The sequence below is a fragment of the Ochotona curzoniae genome, unplaced genomic scaffold (genome assembly GCF_017591425.1).
Source record: "Ochotona curzoniae isolate NIBS_2020 unplaced genomic scaffold, NIBS_Ocur_1.0 patch345, whole genome shotgun sequence".
NCBI classification, from domain to species: Eukaryota; Metazoa; Chordata; class Mammalia; order Lagomorpha; family Ochotonidae; genus Ochotona; species Ochotona curzoniae.
The window spans coordinates 288960-304129 of NW_024466912.1; the positions used below are offsets into that span (position 1 = coordinate 288960).

Consider the following 15170-nt stretch of genomic DNA (forward strand, 5'->3'; position numbering starts at 1 on the left):
TGTATAAGCTGAAGCTGTATTGTTGGATACTTGGTTTTCTGGTGTGTTAAGACTTACGTGTTCATCCTGCACACTGAATGAATCTTTTTGCTAATGCATGACTTTTCAAGAGTTTGGTAATGTATTGTATGACCGCATTATTTAGATTTTCTCATACTGACAATTAATTTGCAAATTATTTAAAAACTCACCTTCTGTAATATCACAGATTCTAAGACAAAGGATTGTAAGTACTGGGAAGTTGTCAAATTTATGGTGGTGGGTTCAAGGTTTTAAAATTCCTGTTTTCCTTTTTAGAGCTTACATGTTATCTTGGGCAATCAAATAAACAAACAGAAAAGTCCAAAAATCACAGCAGTGAGTTAGAAATAAAAACAACCAACACTTATTAGCCAACATGATGAGGTATTTGGTATTGAGCAAGTTTTCTGTGCCTTCTTTCTGTACTTGCTCAGACAAAATATGCTATGTTTGTGTTTTCTCACTTCAGTTCATCTCATTCTTTCTTCCTTTCTATTTTTGGAGTCATGGCTGGGGGAAGAACTTTACCCATATGGGCTGGGGAGTGGTAGCAAGCCATACTCTATGAACAGAGGCCCATGGATACTGCCCTGGCTCTGCTGTATGCCTGGACCAGATGTGAGACATATGCCAGTCTGAGAGCTGGCATGTTGCTCCCTGTGTCCTCAACATATACTGAAGTATGCCAACCTGAGTCCTCCTTTCCCTTTTGAGCATTGCACTTGGTCTGTTGATGGCTTTTGGTGTTGGCAAGCAGCCAGTGTTTCATGTCCTGCAGGCTCTTGAGGCATCAGGATCAGGAACCATAGCCGGTGCGTCTATGTTCCAGCTTCTGCCCACAAGTACCGAATTAGACCGCTCCCTTTTCTGACTCTTGTAGAATGGGCCATACCCAGATGCACATGGTAATTAAGTCTGCCTACTCCAGTGAATCAATCAAAGAACTCAAATAGCTTTCTTTAAAGATGTATTTACTTTTATTGGAAAGGCAGATTAGATTTACAGAGAGAGGTAAGGACAGAGAGGATCTTCCACCTGCTGGTTTACTCTCCATGTGATTGCAATGGCTAGATACGAGCTAAACTGAAGCCAGGAGCCAGGCACTTCTTCTGAATCTTCCACATAGGTGCAGGGTCCTACAGCTTTGGACCATCCACAGCTTTTGGACCATAGTTTCCTAGGCCATGAGCAGGGAACTGGATGGGAAGTGGAGCATCTGGCATGTGAACCAGTGCCCATATGGGATACTGGTGCTTGCAAAGTGAGTGTTTAAGCTCTTGAGCCTTTGTACTGGGCCCCAACTAGCTCCTTAAATGGCAAAAAAGGTAAGTAGAGCCTTCTTTTTCTCCACCAAATCAAGGCTGTTGCACTTTAAGGCAGATATGTCTTAACCTACCAAGTGGTTCACCATATCAGCCAGTGGACATTGGGAGGATTTTCTTATCCTTGGATCTATGAAAATGATGGCATCTCAGAACTATCCAAACCACTTGGGCAGAACCCACAGAGCATGCACCACATCTGGACCCTGTGTTGATATCTGGTGACCATTCCCATCCCTGGGTACTAGGAGGGTTGGGAAGCTGGTTGTGGCTTTTTCCTTGTCTCCCCATTTCCTCCAGAAACAGGAAGAAATAGAAAATTTGGAAACAATGATCATACACTTTTTCCTAACCCTCAATCCTTCCCACATTGATCAACTATGTAAACATCATTAAAAATAAAAAATAAAGAAAGGAAGAAAAAAGAAATCCATGAGGAACCCAGTATATGATCTTTTCGTATAGATAAGGAAAGCGAAATTTGGAGAGGCAAGGAGATGAGAGAGCTGATGTGGAACTTTGGATTTTTCTCTCTGAAACTTTGTTGGTTTATTTCCTGTCCAACAGGTGGTGTTGTGACTCAGCATCCCGGGCAAGTGAACTGTTTTAGTGTCTCAAAAAGTTCTCTGCAGGACGCCAGCGCTGTGTGAGTTCACTGACCAAATCACATCCAAGCCTGTTCATCCAGTGCATATCCAAGGTCTCTGTTGAATCATGTGGTTGGTTAGATGCTGAACATGCAATGAAGAGCCAAAGTGACAGGATACATGCCCTGTCTTAGAGGAGTCATCCCTTTAACACATGCTCCAATATTCCAGTGTTAAACATAACCTCACTGTTGTGCTGACAAGAAGAAAAGTTTATGGAATCTTGAAAGCAGTTAATTAGAAGATGTGACAGAGCCATTGGTACTACTTTCAATAGTATCCAAAAATGTTTGTAAAGATGGCATTAATGAAACAAGACTAGAATTAAGCAAAAATGAATTAAGAAAAAATTGTAGAAACTTCCAATGAAATGGAAGATTAAAAATGGAAAGCAATGGAAAACAAGGTAGAATAACTCAGGGGAAGGCATCAGGCTATCAAACACGGATTTACACCCCAGCTGTAGGCAACTGCCTAGGTTGCCATCAACCTAGGCAAGTGTTACACTGCTGGGAGAAAGCAGCCAGTAGCTGGTATGCATTCTGAGTCTGCTTAATGCCAAGCCTGTGTAAACTATACCAGTGTGCCAATGTAGTTTATTACTTTATTTTTTTCTATTTTATTTTTAAAGGTATGTGGGGAAGGTGGGAGACACCAGGCACGGGCATGCCACTCCAGCCCCCAAGAATGACACATACCACATGGCAGGAGACCTTCAGACTGTCTAGTGAAGGAGGGGTTATCTGGGCATAAGCTAGAGTGAGGGCCACTGAGGGGATGGTGAGGAGTGATTTTAGGGTATTCCCACAGACCAGCCCATTGCACTCACTGATAGGCAAAGGAGCTAAGATGGAGGGATTTAGAGGGAAACTGGTGGGGCTCGTCTGGGTCAGGCCAAAGTACCCAACCATGCGGGAGACCTGGGTTGGGCTATGTAGCATTGTCCCATGCTCACTGGCACACAGGAATCTTGGGGCTGGAGGGCATGCCTGACTGGCATAGGTCACAGTACCCACATGTGAATTTGAAGCAGTGGGTAGGCAATGGCAGGCTGGGCCATAGAACTTGCCAGAATAGGAAAGAACTTAATCTGGGGGTAGATTCTATAAGGGACTTGTGGGTTTCCACCAGTGTATGTGGAAAGCTGGGCACAGTGACAGGCTAAACCAGGTCAAATTGTGGAACTCACTGACACATGTGGGAACTGACAGGTGCTGGGAGGAGGCTGGGCTGAGCCAATCTGCAGCACCTCCTGGACATGCAAAGATCTGGGACTGAGGGCAGATCATGCCAAGCAAGGCTGAGCAGAATCTCTTTGCCTGCAAAAGATGTGGGGCTGGAAGTGGGCCTGGGAGGAGAATTTTAGGGCACTCCACTGCTAGGTTGTAGCTCTTACTTGTGAGCGTGAGAGCCAAGGTTGGAGGTAGACCAGGCTGGGCAGGGCTGCAGCACCTGTTGGCTCGTGTGTGGGCTGGGTCTGAGGTCAGACAGGACCTGGCTGGGATGCAGCACCTGCTGGGGCTCACAAGAGCCAGAATGGGTGCAGAACAGTTTAGGTTATCATGTGGCACTCATTGATTGACATGAGAGCTGGGTCTAGGGGTGAGCTATGCTGGCTAATCTGTAGCATCCAGCATCAAGCAGAGCTGGGATGGAGGCAGGCCACAGCAAACTGGACTGCAGCACCTGCAGCAAGACCTGGGGCTGCAAAGTGGCTTGGAAGGGTAACTCTGGGGACTGCCTTGCAAGGCTGCTGCTTCTACTAGTGAGTGTGATAGCTGAGACTGGGGATGGGCCAGAAAGGGCAGGTCTGTAGCACCCACAGTTAAGAAAGAGAGCCAAAATTTGTGCAAAGTGACTTTGCCAGGCTGTAGCACTCACTGGCAAGTGATGGTACTGGGTGTGAATCAGGTCATCCTGGATTGCAGTATATCTTGGCAAGCACAAAATCTGCGACTGGGAACAGGCCTGGTAACTGTGTGTGTACCATGGTTAAACTGCAGTTTAACTGCAGTTTCCACTGGTAAGCTCAAGAGTCAGGGCTGGAGGCAGGCTGAGCTGTACAAGGCAGTGGTACCTGTTTGACATATTTGTCTGCCAAGCTGGGGGCAAGCTGAACAAAGCTATATATCCAGGGATATTCACTAGAGCCAAGTGGGGTGCAGAATGGACTGGGTTAGGCTTCAGCACTTGCCAACACATGCAAAAACCGCGGCTGGAGGTAGATCTGAGGCAGATCATTGAGGATCATAGATTTGAAAACTATTAACTCTCCAACAGTGGGGAAGGTTCCCAAGGCTTTGAGCCATCCTCCACTGCTTTCCCAGGCCATAAGCAGGGAGCTGGATGGAAGGTGGAGCAGCTGGAACATGAACCAGTGTCCATAGTGATATGCCAGGCTTGCAGGTGGAGGATTAGCTAGTTGAACCATTGTACCATTCCTGAGTTTATCTATTTCTTGTCCCCAGAATGCATTATCCCCAAGACTAGTCTAATTCAGTTTACTGATCTAGAGAAAAGTTGAGTGTCAGAGAGTCCTCAACAAATGCTTCTGGGCTGGTCAGAGTGGGAGCAGTTTCACCATTGCTGGCAGGTACCTTCTTGATTTATGTAGCCTCACACACAGCATCCTGCAAAAGCTATGGCCCACCAGACTCTCATGCAGATGTCAGCTCTGCCTCTGCTTCGCTCATGAGTGTTGCTCTCCCTTCTTTTCCTCTCAACTCCTACACCCCAGACCTCTTGCACAGCTCAGCTCAGCCCAAAAATCACATTTCTGTTTCTTGACAAGATATCCCAGCCTTATGTGCCTGGTTTTCCAACCAAATCTAAATAAATACTGGACTCTGCCTTATAGGGCATGATGTTTGATTTGCATTATAAGAAGGAAGAGGTGGACAGATAGAATGGAAACCTAGCAGCAATTGAAAACAGGAAATCACAGCATCTTCCTGGTTGCTAATCTCACAATCCAGATATTTGAAGAAGAACCTTCTGGTAAACGGTCCCAGAAACAGGGAAAGTGTTTGACAGGTCTGAAAATGCATCTCCTCACCAACAGAGCCTCCACCATGCAGGGCTGATGGGGCCTTCTAAATGCAGTGAGAGGAAAGGTGAAAGAGACCTTGTGCTCAGGAATCAGTGGGGTCTCTGCATTTCTTTACACTGTGCCGGCAGAACAAAGACACAGACACTTTCAGATGCTGAGGTTGCAGTGGTGGCATCCTGAGCAAATCTTGACTTGCTAAATCTCATAGAGGCAGCCATCACAATAAAGAAGAAAACAGTCATGAACAAATTCATGTCATTCTCTTTAAAGTGATGGGCTGGTGCAGACAAGCTCCATGGGGGGAGGGAAGCTTGGCGAGCCTCCAGAACCACGTTTGCCCTGCACAGTGCCTGTAGCCAGGCGACCCAGGCATGAAAGGTGCTGGGCGAAGCCAAGGGATCCACCCTCACGGTTAGAGTCTTGATGTACAGGGGAATGATGGGATCGCACAGGTGGCAGTGGGAGATGACCTGTGGTTTTTATGCCCAGGTTAGGAACTGTAGCTGAAGGATTTCCATTGATAAGTCAACAACATGTGTATATATGTAGGGGTTTGTCACCGAAGTGGTTTCTAAGGGAGAACAAGAATGAGAGAAGTGGGTCTGATAGCAGAATCTGTGGGGGCAATGTGGGCTCACCCCTGTGGAACTGCAATCTCTGCTGGCTCGCCCAAGAACTGTGGATGGGGTCAGGCCTTGCTGGGGAGCTAAGGGGGTACCCCAGCTGGGTTGGGGTTCCCACTGGTGAGAATGAGAGTAGGATTGAGGGCAGCAGGCGTGGCTGTACATGGCTACAGAATGTACCTGCTCAGGTTTGCACTGGGATGGTGGAGTGACAGATTGGGCTTGAATCCAGCTCCCAATGGTACTTGTGAGAACCAGGCCAGACTAGGTCTTAACTTCTGCTGAACTACGTTAAAGCTGTGTCTGGGCGCAGACCAGGTAGTGCTGGGCTGCAACCAGAACCAGAATGGGTGTGTCTGATTGAGCAAAGGCCACTGTTCTTGTCAGGACAGGAGGTGGACAAAGTCAACCTGGGCCAATGATCCACTGGTATGTGTGAGAATTGTCACTGGGAGGAGACTTGATGGAGGAGCTCGGGAAACTTCTTCACAGGGATGCAACCCCTGTAGGTGAGCATAAGAAGCAAGGCAAGGAACAGCCTAGACCATGCCAGGCTATCATACCCACTGGCATACACGTGGGTCAGGTCTTGGGCCAGCACATAATACCTACTGGCAGATCTGAGAACCAGGATAGGGAACAGGAGGAGCCAGATCAGACAACACCACCAGTCAGTTCACATGAGGACTGGTGCAAAAATCAGACTGGGCTGGGATAGGTTACAGTACCCACCAACAGGAAATGGAACAGGGGGCAGACTAGACTAGGCCAGGCTATGCAGTAAGACTGTGGACGCTGAGGTAAGCCAGCCTTGGCCCAGCGGGGGCCAGTTATGTGAGTCCCAGGGACAGGGGATCTGACAGGGCTTGGGTAGCTTGGCTCAGGTCATAGAGTCCACCTGTGTGGTAGGGGATGTGTTCCTGAGTACCAAGGACAGGGGAACTGATGGGGTGTGGGTCAATTGGCCCAGATTCTAGGGTCCACCTTCCAGGTGGGTGTTCATTTCGTGAACCCCAGGAGTGGGGGATCTGGCGGGACTTGGGTCTCCTGATCTGGGTCCCAAGGTCCTAGGGTGGTGTTGGGTTTGTGAGCCCCAGAGGTGGGAGATTTGGTGGGGCTTGGGTCGCCTGTCCTGGACCCTGGGGCCTGCCTACTAGGTGGATGTCAAGTTCATGAGCCCCAGGGGTGGGGGATCCGGTGATGCTTGGGACACCTGGCCCAGGTACTTGGACTCGCCTGCAAGAACATGCCCTACTTAATGAAAAAGGTGGAGCAGTGGACACAGGCCCTGTTGTAAAAGGAGAATAAGGCAGTACATTTGGTGCTGTAGAACTAACAGGACAACTACTCCAAACGAGCAATGACAGCAAATCTCGGTGAGTGGAACGAATGGACATTGGGAGGGTGACATCATCCTCGGATTGGTGAAATCGGCAGCATTTCAGAACTATCCAAGCCACTTGGACAGAACCCTTGGAATATGTACACATTGAGACTCTGGGTTGATATGAGGTGGCGGTTCCTCATCCCTGGGTACTGGGATGTGTGGAAAGTCGTGAGTGGTTTCCCCCTTTGTTTCTCCCCTTCCCCCAGGAACAACAAGAAGAAATAGCAAATTTGGAAGCAATGAATTCATCCAATTTTCCCTAAACCTCAGTTCTTCTCATCCTGATCAACCATGTAATCATTATTAAATAAATAAATAAAGTGATGGGCTAAGCACCCACTACTCAGAATGCCCAAATCCAGAGACTCCTGTAACTCAGTCATGTTTCCTTTGTCCCACCTCCTCTCCCACTGAGACCCTCCAGGTCCCACCTGTATCAGCTGTGAGTGACACATCAGAGTCCTGGGCACTGTCACAGCCTGTGGTAGGACATAAGAAGCACCAGTCAGAAGTCAGAGGACCAACAAAGTGGATGAGTTCCCTGATGGTCTGTGTCCACACTGTCCCAGGGTGTCAGGATCACCCCCTTCATCCTTACTTGGAGCTACAGAGTAACTCGTCACTTCTCCGCTTGTGAGAGGCCAGTGAAGAGCAAGGGCTATGACTCCCTAAGGAACTTGCAAATCTTGGACCCAAAGAGGTTGCTTTCAGGTTTGTGGCTGTAGATCTGAGCAATGATGAGGACACCCAAAGAAAGCATGCTTTTTGGGAGATTGCCAGCTTCTCTTCTGGAGGTGTGTCCTCAGCAGAGACCTTCAGTTGATGGGATTCAGTCCCTTTCACTATGGTCAACCAAGGTGATACCTGTCCTTTCTTTTTAAAAGAACATTATTTTTAATATTGCTTACATAGTTGAGAGAAACGCATCCCATGTGGCTCTCCGATTAGGGTGGGAAAGGTCCAGGATGTTGGAAGGTAGGTGGGACAAATGCTTCAACTTTTTTTAAAATATCCTCAAGGTGGCAGGAAGGGAGGAGGTCACTCTTTGTTGACAAACTATATCAAGCACCTGTGGAGTGTGGGGAAGTCATTTTATGATGGCTTAGGGTCTGTGATATGGTAAAAAAAGTGTTTAAAGGGTGTTATTTGAGTGTTTTTGAGTTCTGAGATGTTACAGCAGGGTTGAGAAAATGTTTCTAAGTTCTGTTGGATGGCCAAATTCACCTTAGTGCATCCACAGTCTCAGGAGCATGGCACAAAACTTGGCAGGAAGGGTGGTCCAACTTATTCTGTTTTCCATCCTCTGAGGAAGAGCTCAGTGTCCCTGGTTGGCCTAGAATAGCTGTCTGTCATGTCCCCCATGTGCATTGGAGCATGGTGTCCACTGCACCAGCATCCAACTTAGGAAGCCTGGGCTTGACAGATGTGCTTTAAGGTTGTAGCACATATCTTGTGATTTTCCTTGTGGCTATGTTGAGTTAGATTCTCTGTATTAATGAAGGCACTGAGTGAGAAATGAATGAGGTGGACACATAGGGATCAGCCCAGCAGCTTCCACCACTGGTTCATCCTGTGTGGGTGGGGAGCAATTTCTGTCCTTCCTGCCTCTTGGTATGGGATGCTACTTGGGGCCAGGTCCCACCAGGCCAGGCAGCAGGGGTAGAGACCTTCAGGATCCCCTGTAATACAGCCTGAGCTGGGCTGGGAGCTCTGCCCGCAGCAGGAGTGGACCAGGGCCTGCCTGTGAGCCTGAGAGAACAGGGTTGGGGGGTGGGGGAGGGGAGTGGGTCTCAGACTCTCCCTGGTCCTTGGGATACAGGAAGGAGGTGGGGGAGAGTTTGTTCAGTTACCAATTAAGATGCACTTGCTGATGTGTGCTGTCGTGTTTTATTCAGGGCTGTTGTCAATCTCACATTGCTACAGGCATGTTGGATGCCTCAATACCGCATCTTCGATTGACCCTCAAACATCACTTGTACTCAGTTGTCATCAGCCACAAAACTTCACGTGCTTGGAGGTTTTGCTTTTATTTGAATCAAACTTATGAGTACCTCTCTTTGAAAGAGTTCATCATTTTTCAAGATTCCTCATGAGAAGCTGAGATTATGGTGTAACGTGTAAAGCTGCCTCCTGCATTACCAGTATCCCATTCAAATGATGATCTGAGTCCTGGTTTCTTCACTTTTCATTAAGCTCTCTGCTCTTTTGCTGCTTTCCCAGCAGAATGTGGCCTAAATCCTGGGGTCTTTGCGCCCACAAGGGAGAAGTAGGAACTTGGCGGATCCTGGCTCAGCCTGGCCCAGCCTTGGCTTTTGTGACCATCTGGGGAATGAACCTGGAAGGTCTCTCTCTCTCTCTTTCTTCCTTTCCTTGACCTTCAAATGAAAACTGGCCCTCATGCTCTCTTAGCATACATAGAGGCTTATTTTTTCATCTAGTATTTCTCTGATGGTTGTATAAATTATTGGATTGCCAAGTACAGGAAATTTGCTTCTGATGCTTTTCTCCCTTGGGTTAGTAGTTGCTTGTTTTAAAAATGTTATTTTATTCTATTTTTAAATTTTACTTCTTCTTTGTCATATTATTATTATTTTATGATACAGTTCCATAGGCCCTGGGATTTCCCTTATCCCCTCCCCAAATCCCTTCCCCCCATCACTGAGTTCCCCTATATCATTAGTATAGTTCTTCATACACAGTCGTATGTCCATCATTGCGGGCATGGACAATGAGAGTCCAGCATCCTATTGTCATGATATAGTAAACAGTTTTGTTGGGAGTCCATCTTTGTCTGGAAGTAGAGATGCACCCTGCATTGTATCCTCACATCTGGATATGATAGTCTCCATTACACAGTCACTATACATCCCCTTAAATGAAAAGACACAAAACAAAATTAACAACAGGAAGAAAAAAGAAATTAACAATATCATGATGTTAAAAAACATGCTACCGGGCCTGGTGGCATGGCCTAGTGGCTAAGGTCCTCGCCTTGAATGCGCCAGGATCCCATATGGTCACCAGTTCTAATCCTGGCAGCTCCATTTCTTCTCTGTCTCTCCTCCTCTCTATGTATCTGACTTTGTAATAACAATAAAATAAATCTTAAAGAAAAATATGCTACCGAATGACTAATATATCACTGAAGAAACGAAAAAGAAAATCAAGAACCTTCTTGAAGAAAATGATGCTACTGTATGATTTATGATTTATGAAGAATTTAATAAGAAAGTGAAGAGGTGAAATTGACAAAAAAAATTAAAATCCATGAGATATAGTTTCTCTACTGGTCTTTTTTGGTGAAGTATGTCTCCCGTAAGTCAACAAATACTTATGTTTTGCTTTTTAATCCAGTCTACTCATTAATAATGATTTTCAGCCATTTACACTCAGGGTTAATATGAATGGGTGGTAATTTGGTCCTGTCATTTTAGCAATGGGTTGTTCATTGATTTAGTCTTTTGTTGTTATTTTGCTGGGATATTCTTGGTGGGTGCTATTCCTCTTCTCTGTCAAGAGAACATCTTTAAATATCATTTGTAGGGCAGGTTTGGAAGAGGCATATTCTTTGAGCTTTTCTTTACTGTGGAAGAATTTTATTTCATTTTCAAAGACAAAGGAAAGCTTTGCTGGATACTTTTTTCTTTTAGAATCTGGAATATGTCACTCCATTCTCTTCTTGCCTGTAGAGTTTCCTGTCAGAGATCTCCTGTGAGTTTAATTGGCATTACTTTGTATGTCAGTTGATTCATTTCATGTGCACATCAAAGAATCTTTATGTTTGATTGAAGAGAGCTTGATTATCCATGTGTCACAGTGATGATTGCTTTGGGTCAACCGTGTTGAAAGCTCTGTGCCCTCCTGCATGTTGTTTTTCAATTCTTTCTCTAGGTTAGGAAACTTTTCCCTTATTATTTCGTTGAATACTTTTGTAAACCCAGCTCTTTTTCTGCAACTTTTAGGATTCCCATAACTTTTATATTTGGCCTCTTAATAGTGTCATTCAATTCTTGAATGCTTTTTTTAGCTTGACCCAGCTCCGCTTCCAGCTTTGTTTGTTTCCCCCTGGTGACAGGAAACACCTACTTTTGAGATTCCTTCTTCTGCCTGCTTCATTCTATTTTGGAGGCTCTTCACAGTATTTTTAATTTGCTCCACATATTCCTCATTTCTGATATATCAACTTTTATTTGATTCATTTCCAGTGTGACATATTCCTTAAATTCCTTGAATACCTGCTTTATGTGCTTCTTGTTGTTGATAAGAAGTTTTGTAACAAGTATTTTGAATTCTGTATCCTCCATTTTCTTGATGTCTTCCTCAGTTAACTCTGAGGTTAGCAAAGGGCTTTGCTCCTTTGCAAGGAATTCCTCAGTACTATTCATTGTGCCTTTGTCTCTTCTTTTGCTCTTGGTCATTGTACTTCTGGTTAGCAGAGTCTTCTCGTTGGGGCAGGTTTCTAAGCCATGTTGCTTATAGGTCTACAGTTTGATTTTATTTATTTGCAGTTGGTACCTGGTCCTTTGTTTGCAGTCACTTGTGCCACTCTCTCCAGCGAGTTCCAGGTCTGGGTTCTTATGTTAGATTTCCACCATGGTTTCCATAGCCCCAGCCCCACCACCATGGTGCTGAGGATGCACCATTGTCTGTACAGCCTTTCTGCCACTTCAGGTTGGAGCAGGTCCAAGAATTAAGGAGACACCAGGAGTCCTATATAGCTAGGTTGTTGTTGGTGGTAATCTTGCCAGAACCTGTTGGCCATTAGGTCTGAGGGCCACACAGACCTATTTTGACCTGTATGATGCCATAGTTGGTATTATTTTCCTGTGGGACCAGTGCAATGCACTGAGTTCAGTGAGTTCTCATCGAGCTCAGCGCATGCATACTCACTGTTGTCCCTGCAGTCTTAAAGCCTTTGCCACACCCTTATAAAACGGCACCTGATGTGCCACTACTAGATTCCTTGATCTGCTGGCCATCAGGTCTGAGGGCTACCTGAATCTATCTTGGATGGAAACTGTAGGATGCCATGCTGGTGCAGTTTACAGAGCCAGAAATGAGTTCACTCTCATCTAAGGCATACATAAATATGTGTGCCTTTCCTCCTTAAACGAAATGGTTCCTGATAAGGCTCTAGGGGGCAGACTAGGCTGTGAAATCCACCCTGTTCTCGCACTGCCCGTCTGGGTTCTGCTCTGTCTCTGCTCCTGGTCAAATCAAACAGACCAGCAGGATGGGCAGTTCTTTGTCTGGGTTCACCTCCTGAGCTCCTGGTGAATGTCCCTTCCCACCTTGTTGCTGGTGGAGTTCTGGCTGTTGCTGCAATTCAGGTAACTACTTGCTGAATGTTGCTTGGGTATCAGTCATAGTAATGCCATACACCATTGTGTCTGTTGCTTTCTTGTGTCTATCAGTCTCCAGTGCCCCTTTGCATTTGTTCCGTTCTCTTCTGTTTCCTGGAATGTTTCCTCTCTGCTTTACACTGGCTAATATTTCTCCATCTGTTTAAATGTGTTCTTACCACTAAGAATGTTACTTTTAGATTTTTAAAAAAAGATTTATTTCATTTTTTTTTAAGGAAGTCTGATAAACAGGAACAAGAGGCAGAGTTATGGCTGAACTGACATGTGATGGCTTGTTCCTGTCCCTGCTCTCAACAGAATTACTCATTCACTGAATGTCCCATCTCCACTCCTGTCTACAAACGTACTCCTTGTGAGCTACTTCCACAGTATGTCTTCAGTGTAGACAATCCCCTCAGCCCCTGACTCATGGTAACCATCAGCCCCAGAATGTCACTTCTCAATGATGTCTCAGCTGCCACCACTCCTATACTGAATGCCTGGGTGGCCCATCCTGGGATCCGACCTCCCAGGTTGTCCTCATATGGTGATGCCATCCCCCCACTGGCATGGCCTGAGGCCCTGGGTGTCCTCCTCACCCCCTCCTTCTCATTACATGGATGCAGTCCACAGGAAGAGCTGTGCATCCAGCTGCAGAAGGATCCAGAACATCATCTCTCCACTCTGCCCACACACACTACAGTGACTGGTATCCCTGCCTGGACACTGAAGAAGCTCCCTAGAATTTTGTCTCTAGCCTTGCAGTCTATCAGCCCAATTCTCACACAGCAGCCAGGATGGTCCCTGGACAGGAGAAGGTGCACACGTCCTTCCTCTGCTTGTAGCTGTATTGTGGCTCCCACCTCACTCAGAGCCAGAGCTGGGCCTTCCAGTGAGCATGTGTCCTGCTGGATGGTGGTGCCTGATCCAGCCTTCCTGACAGCTCCCTGCCCTGAGTGCAGACTTGCTCTTGTCTAGGACGATTGCACTGGCCATCAACTGCCTGCACAGCACCTGCCCAGAAACCTTGGCTGGTGACTCATTGTATCCTTCCAACCTTCCTCAGGGTCACCCCCTTAGGGCAGTGCACACTGACCATAATGGTGAAAAAGCCAGCTGCCCCAACACTCTCACTAACTCTGAACAACCTTGCCCAGCACTGGGTCTGGCCAACAGAAATGTGAGCTGAGTGATGTGCATGTTGTACCTGCCCTTTCCAACCCCCATGGATTCATTAGTGGAGCCTGAGACAGAAGACAACTGTGGGCACTACAGAGCGGCGTCCTCTCCCTCTGGTGTCCACACAGCCTGTAGTTCCTCACAAGTGTCTTCTGCCCTCCCTCCCACACTGCCTCCTGCACACACAGAAGTGAAACCTACCAGAGCTCACACACAGGAAGAGCAGGTACAATAGGCCAACAACACTAAGGAACAGAATGAACACAGGAAGATGGGAGCCCATGGCTGAACCCAAGTGCATGGCCGGGTCTCCCAAGGGTTAACTCCACAGCACAGCTTGTTTCTCAAAGGTGTAACAGGAAGGGCAATCATGGCCTGATACATTTAGCCTGTGGCTTGACTGCAATTTCCCTCCTTCCTGCTTCCCCTTTTTGCACATCCTTGGGGGAGCTTAGTTGTTTAAGCATTGGGAAAATCCTGGGAGGGGCCAAGTAGACTATATAAGAGAGGTTCGAATTTGAATAAAGGGCTTCACTTCACAAGAATGAGACTCTGTGTGTTGTCTGTCTTGTCTGTCTCTGTACGTGGTGACGCAGGCGTTGCCAACACCCAAGTGTGAGCTTTGACTGTCACTACCTCGTCCAGCCTCCACTGATTTCAGGTCTGTGAGACAAGGCAAGCCTAGCTGAGTCCTGTGATGGCAGATGTTGGTGGGAATGTCCTGCCAGAGAAACCAGGACACTGGGGCAGCTGAGCTGGGTCAGCACTGACAACAAAGCCTGATGACTGACAATCCCTGGACACAAGCTTGTCCTCACCAAGAATCTCCCAGCCTCTCCTGTCCCACCTGCAGCCGACACAATAAAACAAACACATGTTTTCAGGAAGGTTCTTGGTGTTTCTGTTTATTTTTTCTGTCCAATTTTTGAAATTTTCTTTAAAATTTTCCACCAAAACATCCTAATTGGAATTGGAAAAAATGTTATGTTGTTTAGGTTTGCACAGGAAGGATGAAGTTGCAGCAGGTCCACCTGCCCTGAGACAGATAGAGGTGCCCAGGTTGGGTAGGAAGGCCAGGTCCCAACATCACGCTGTGCTCACAGGAACACACTCAGATGCCTGTGCAGGAAGGGAGGGTGGGGCTTTGTGAAGACACAGGATGAGGACTTGAGCAAGATTCTATCCCTCTGTCCCAAATAAGGCAATTGTCTCACACTACAGAAACAAGGTGACCAATTAAGGTACTGCACATGGGGACAGCAATAGCCAAACACACACAAAAATGCGCAAATGCAAGGAATCCCTCAGCTCCTTTGTTTCCCCTCAGACCCACCACCCCTCCCTGTTCCAGGACCTCCAGGTCTCACCATTGAAGCTATGATTGAGCTGTCAGAGCCATGGACACTGTCCCCACCTGGGAGAACCAATCAGGACTTGGTTAGAACCCTGGAGGTGTGGCTGCGGGAGGAGCTACTGGGTGGACAGGGCAGCTTCTCCATGGACATCTGACTATGGCAGGGGTCTTGGGGACTCCCCCACACCGCCAAACACACTCCAGTGCTTACCTATAGTCCTAGTGTAGCTCCCTGCTTTCCCACCT

The 15170-nt window shown here is 46.9% G+C and overlaps 1 protein-coding gene across 2 annotated transcripts in view; it reads right to left on the bottom strand.

Moving 5' to 3' along the window:
- The window catches only part of LOC121167192 (patr class I histocompatibility antigen, A-2 alpha chain-like), a 185892-nt gene that overhangs the window by 94085 nt on the left and 76637 nt on the right, over nt 1-15170 (bottom strand). Inside the window, exons 6-8 of one of the 2 annotated variants that reach the window (XM_040996582.1) lie at nt 15136-15168; nt 14938-14984; nt 14448-14689 (exon numbers count right to left, since the gene is read on the bottom strand). In XM_040996582.1, the coding sequence (XP_040852516.1) occupies nt 14657-14689; nt 14938-14984; nt 15136-15168 (113 nt within the window). In that variant the 3' untranslated portion in view covers nt 14448-14656. Of the gene's footprint in view, nt 1-14447; nt 14690-14937; nt 14985-15135; nt 15169-15170 lie in introns of those variants that run through there. The other variant, XM_040996583.1, reaches the window with a different exon arrangement.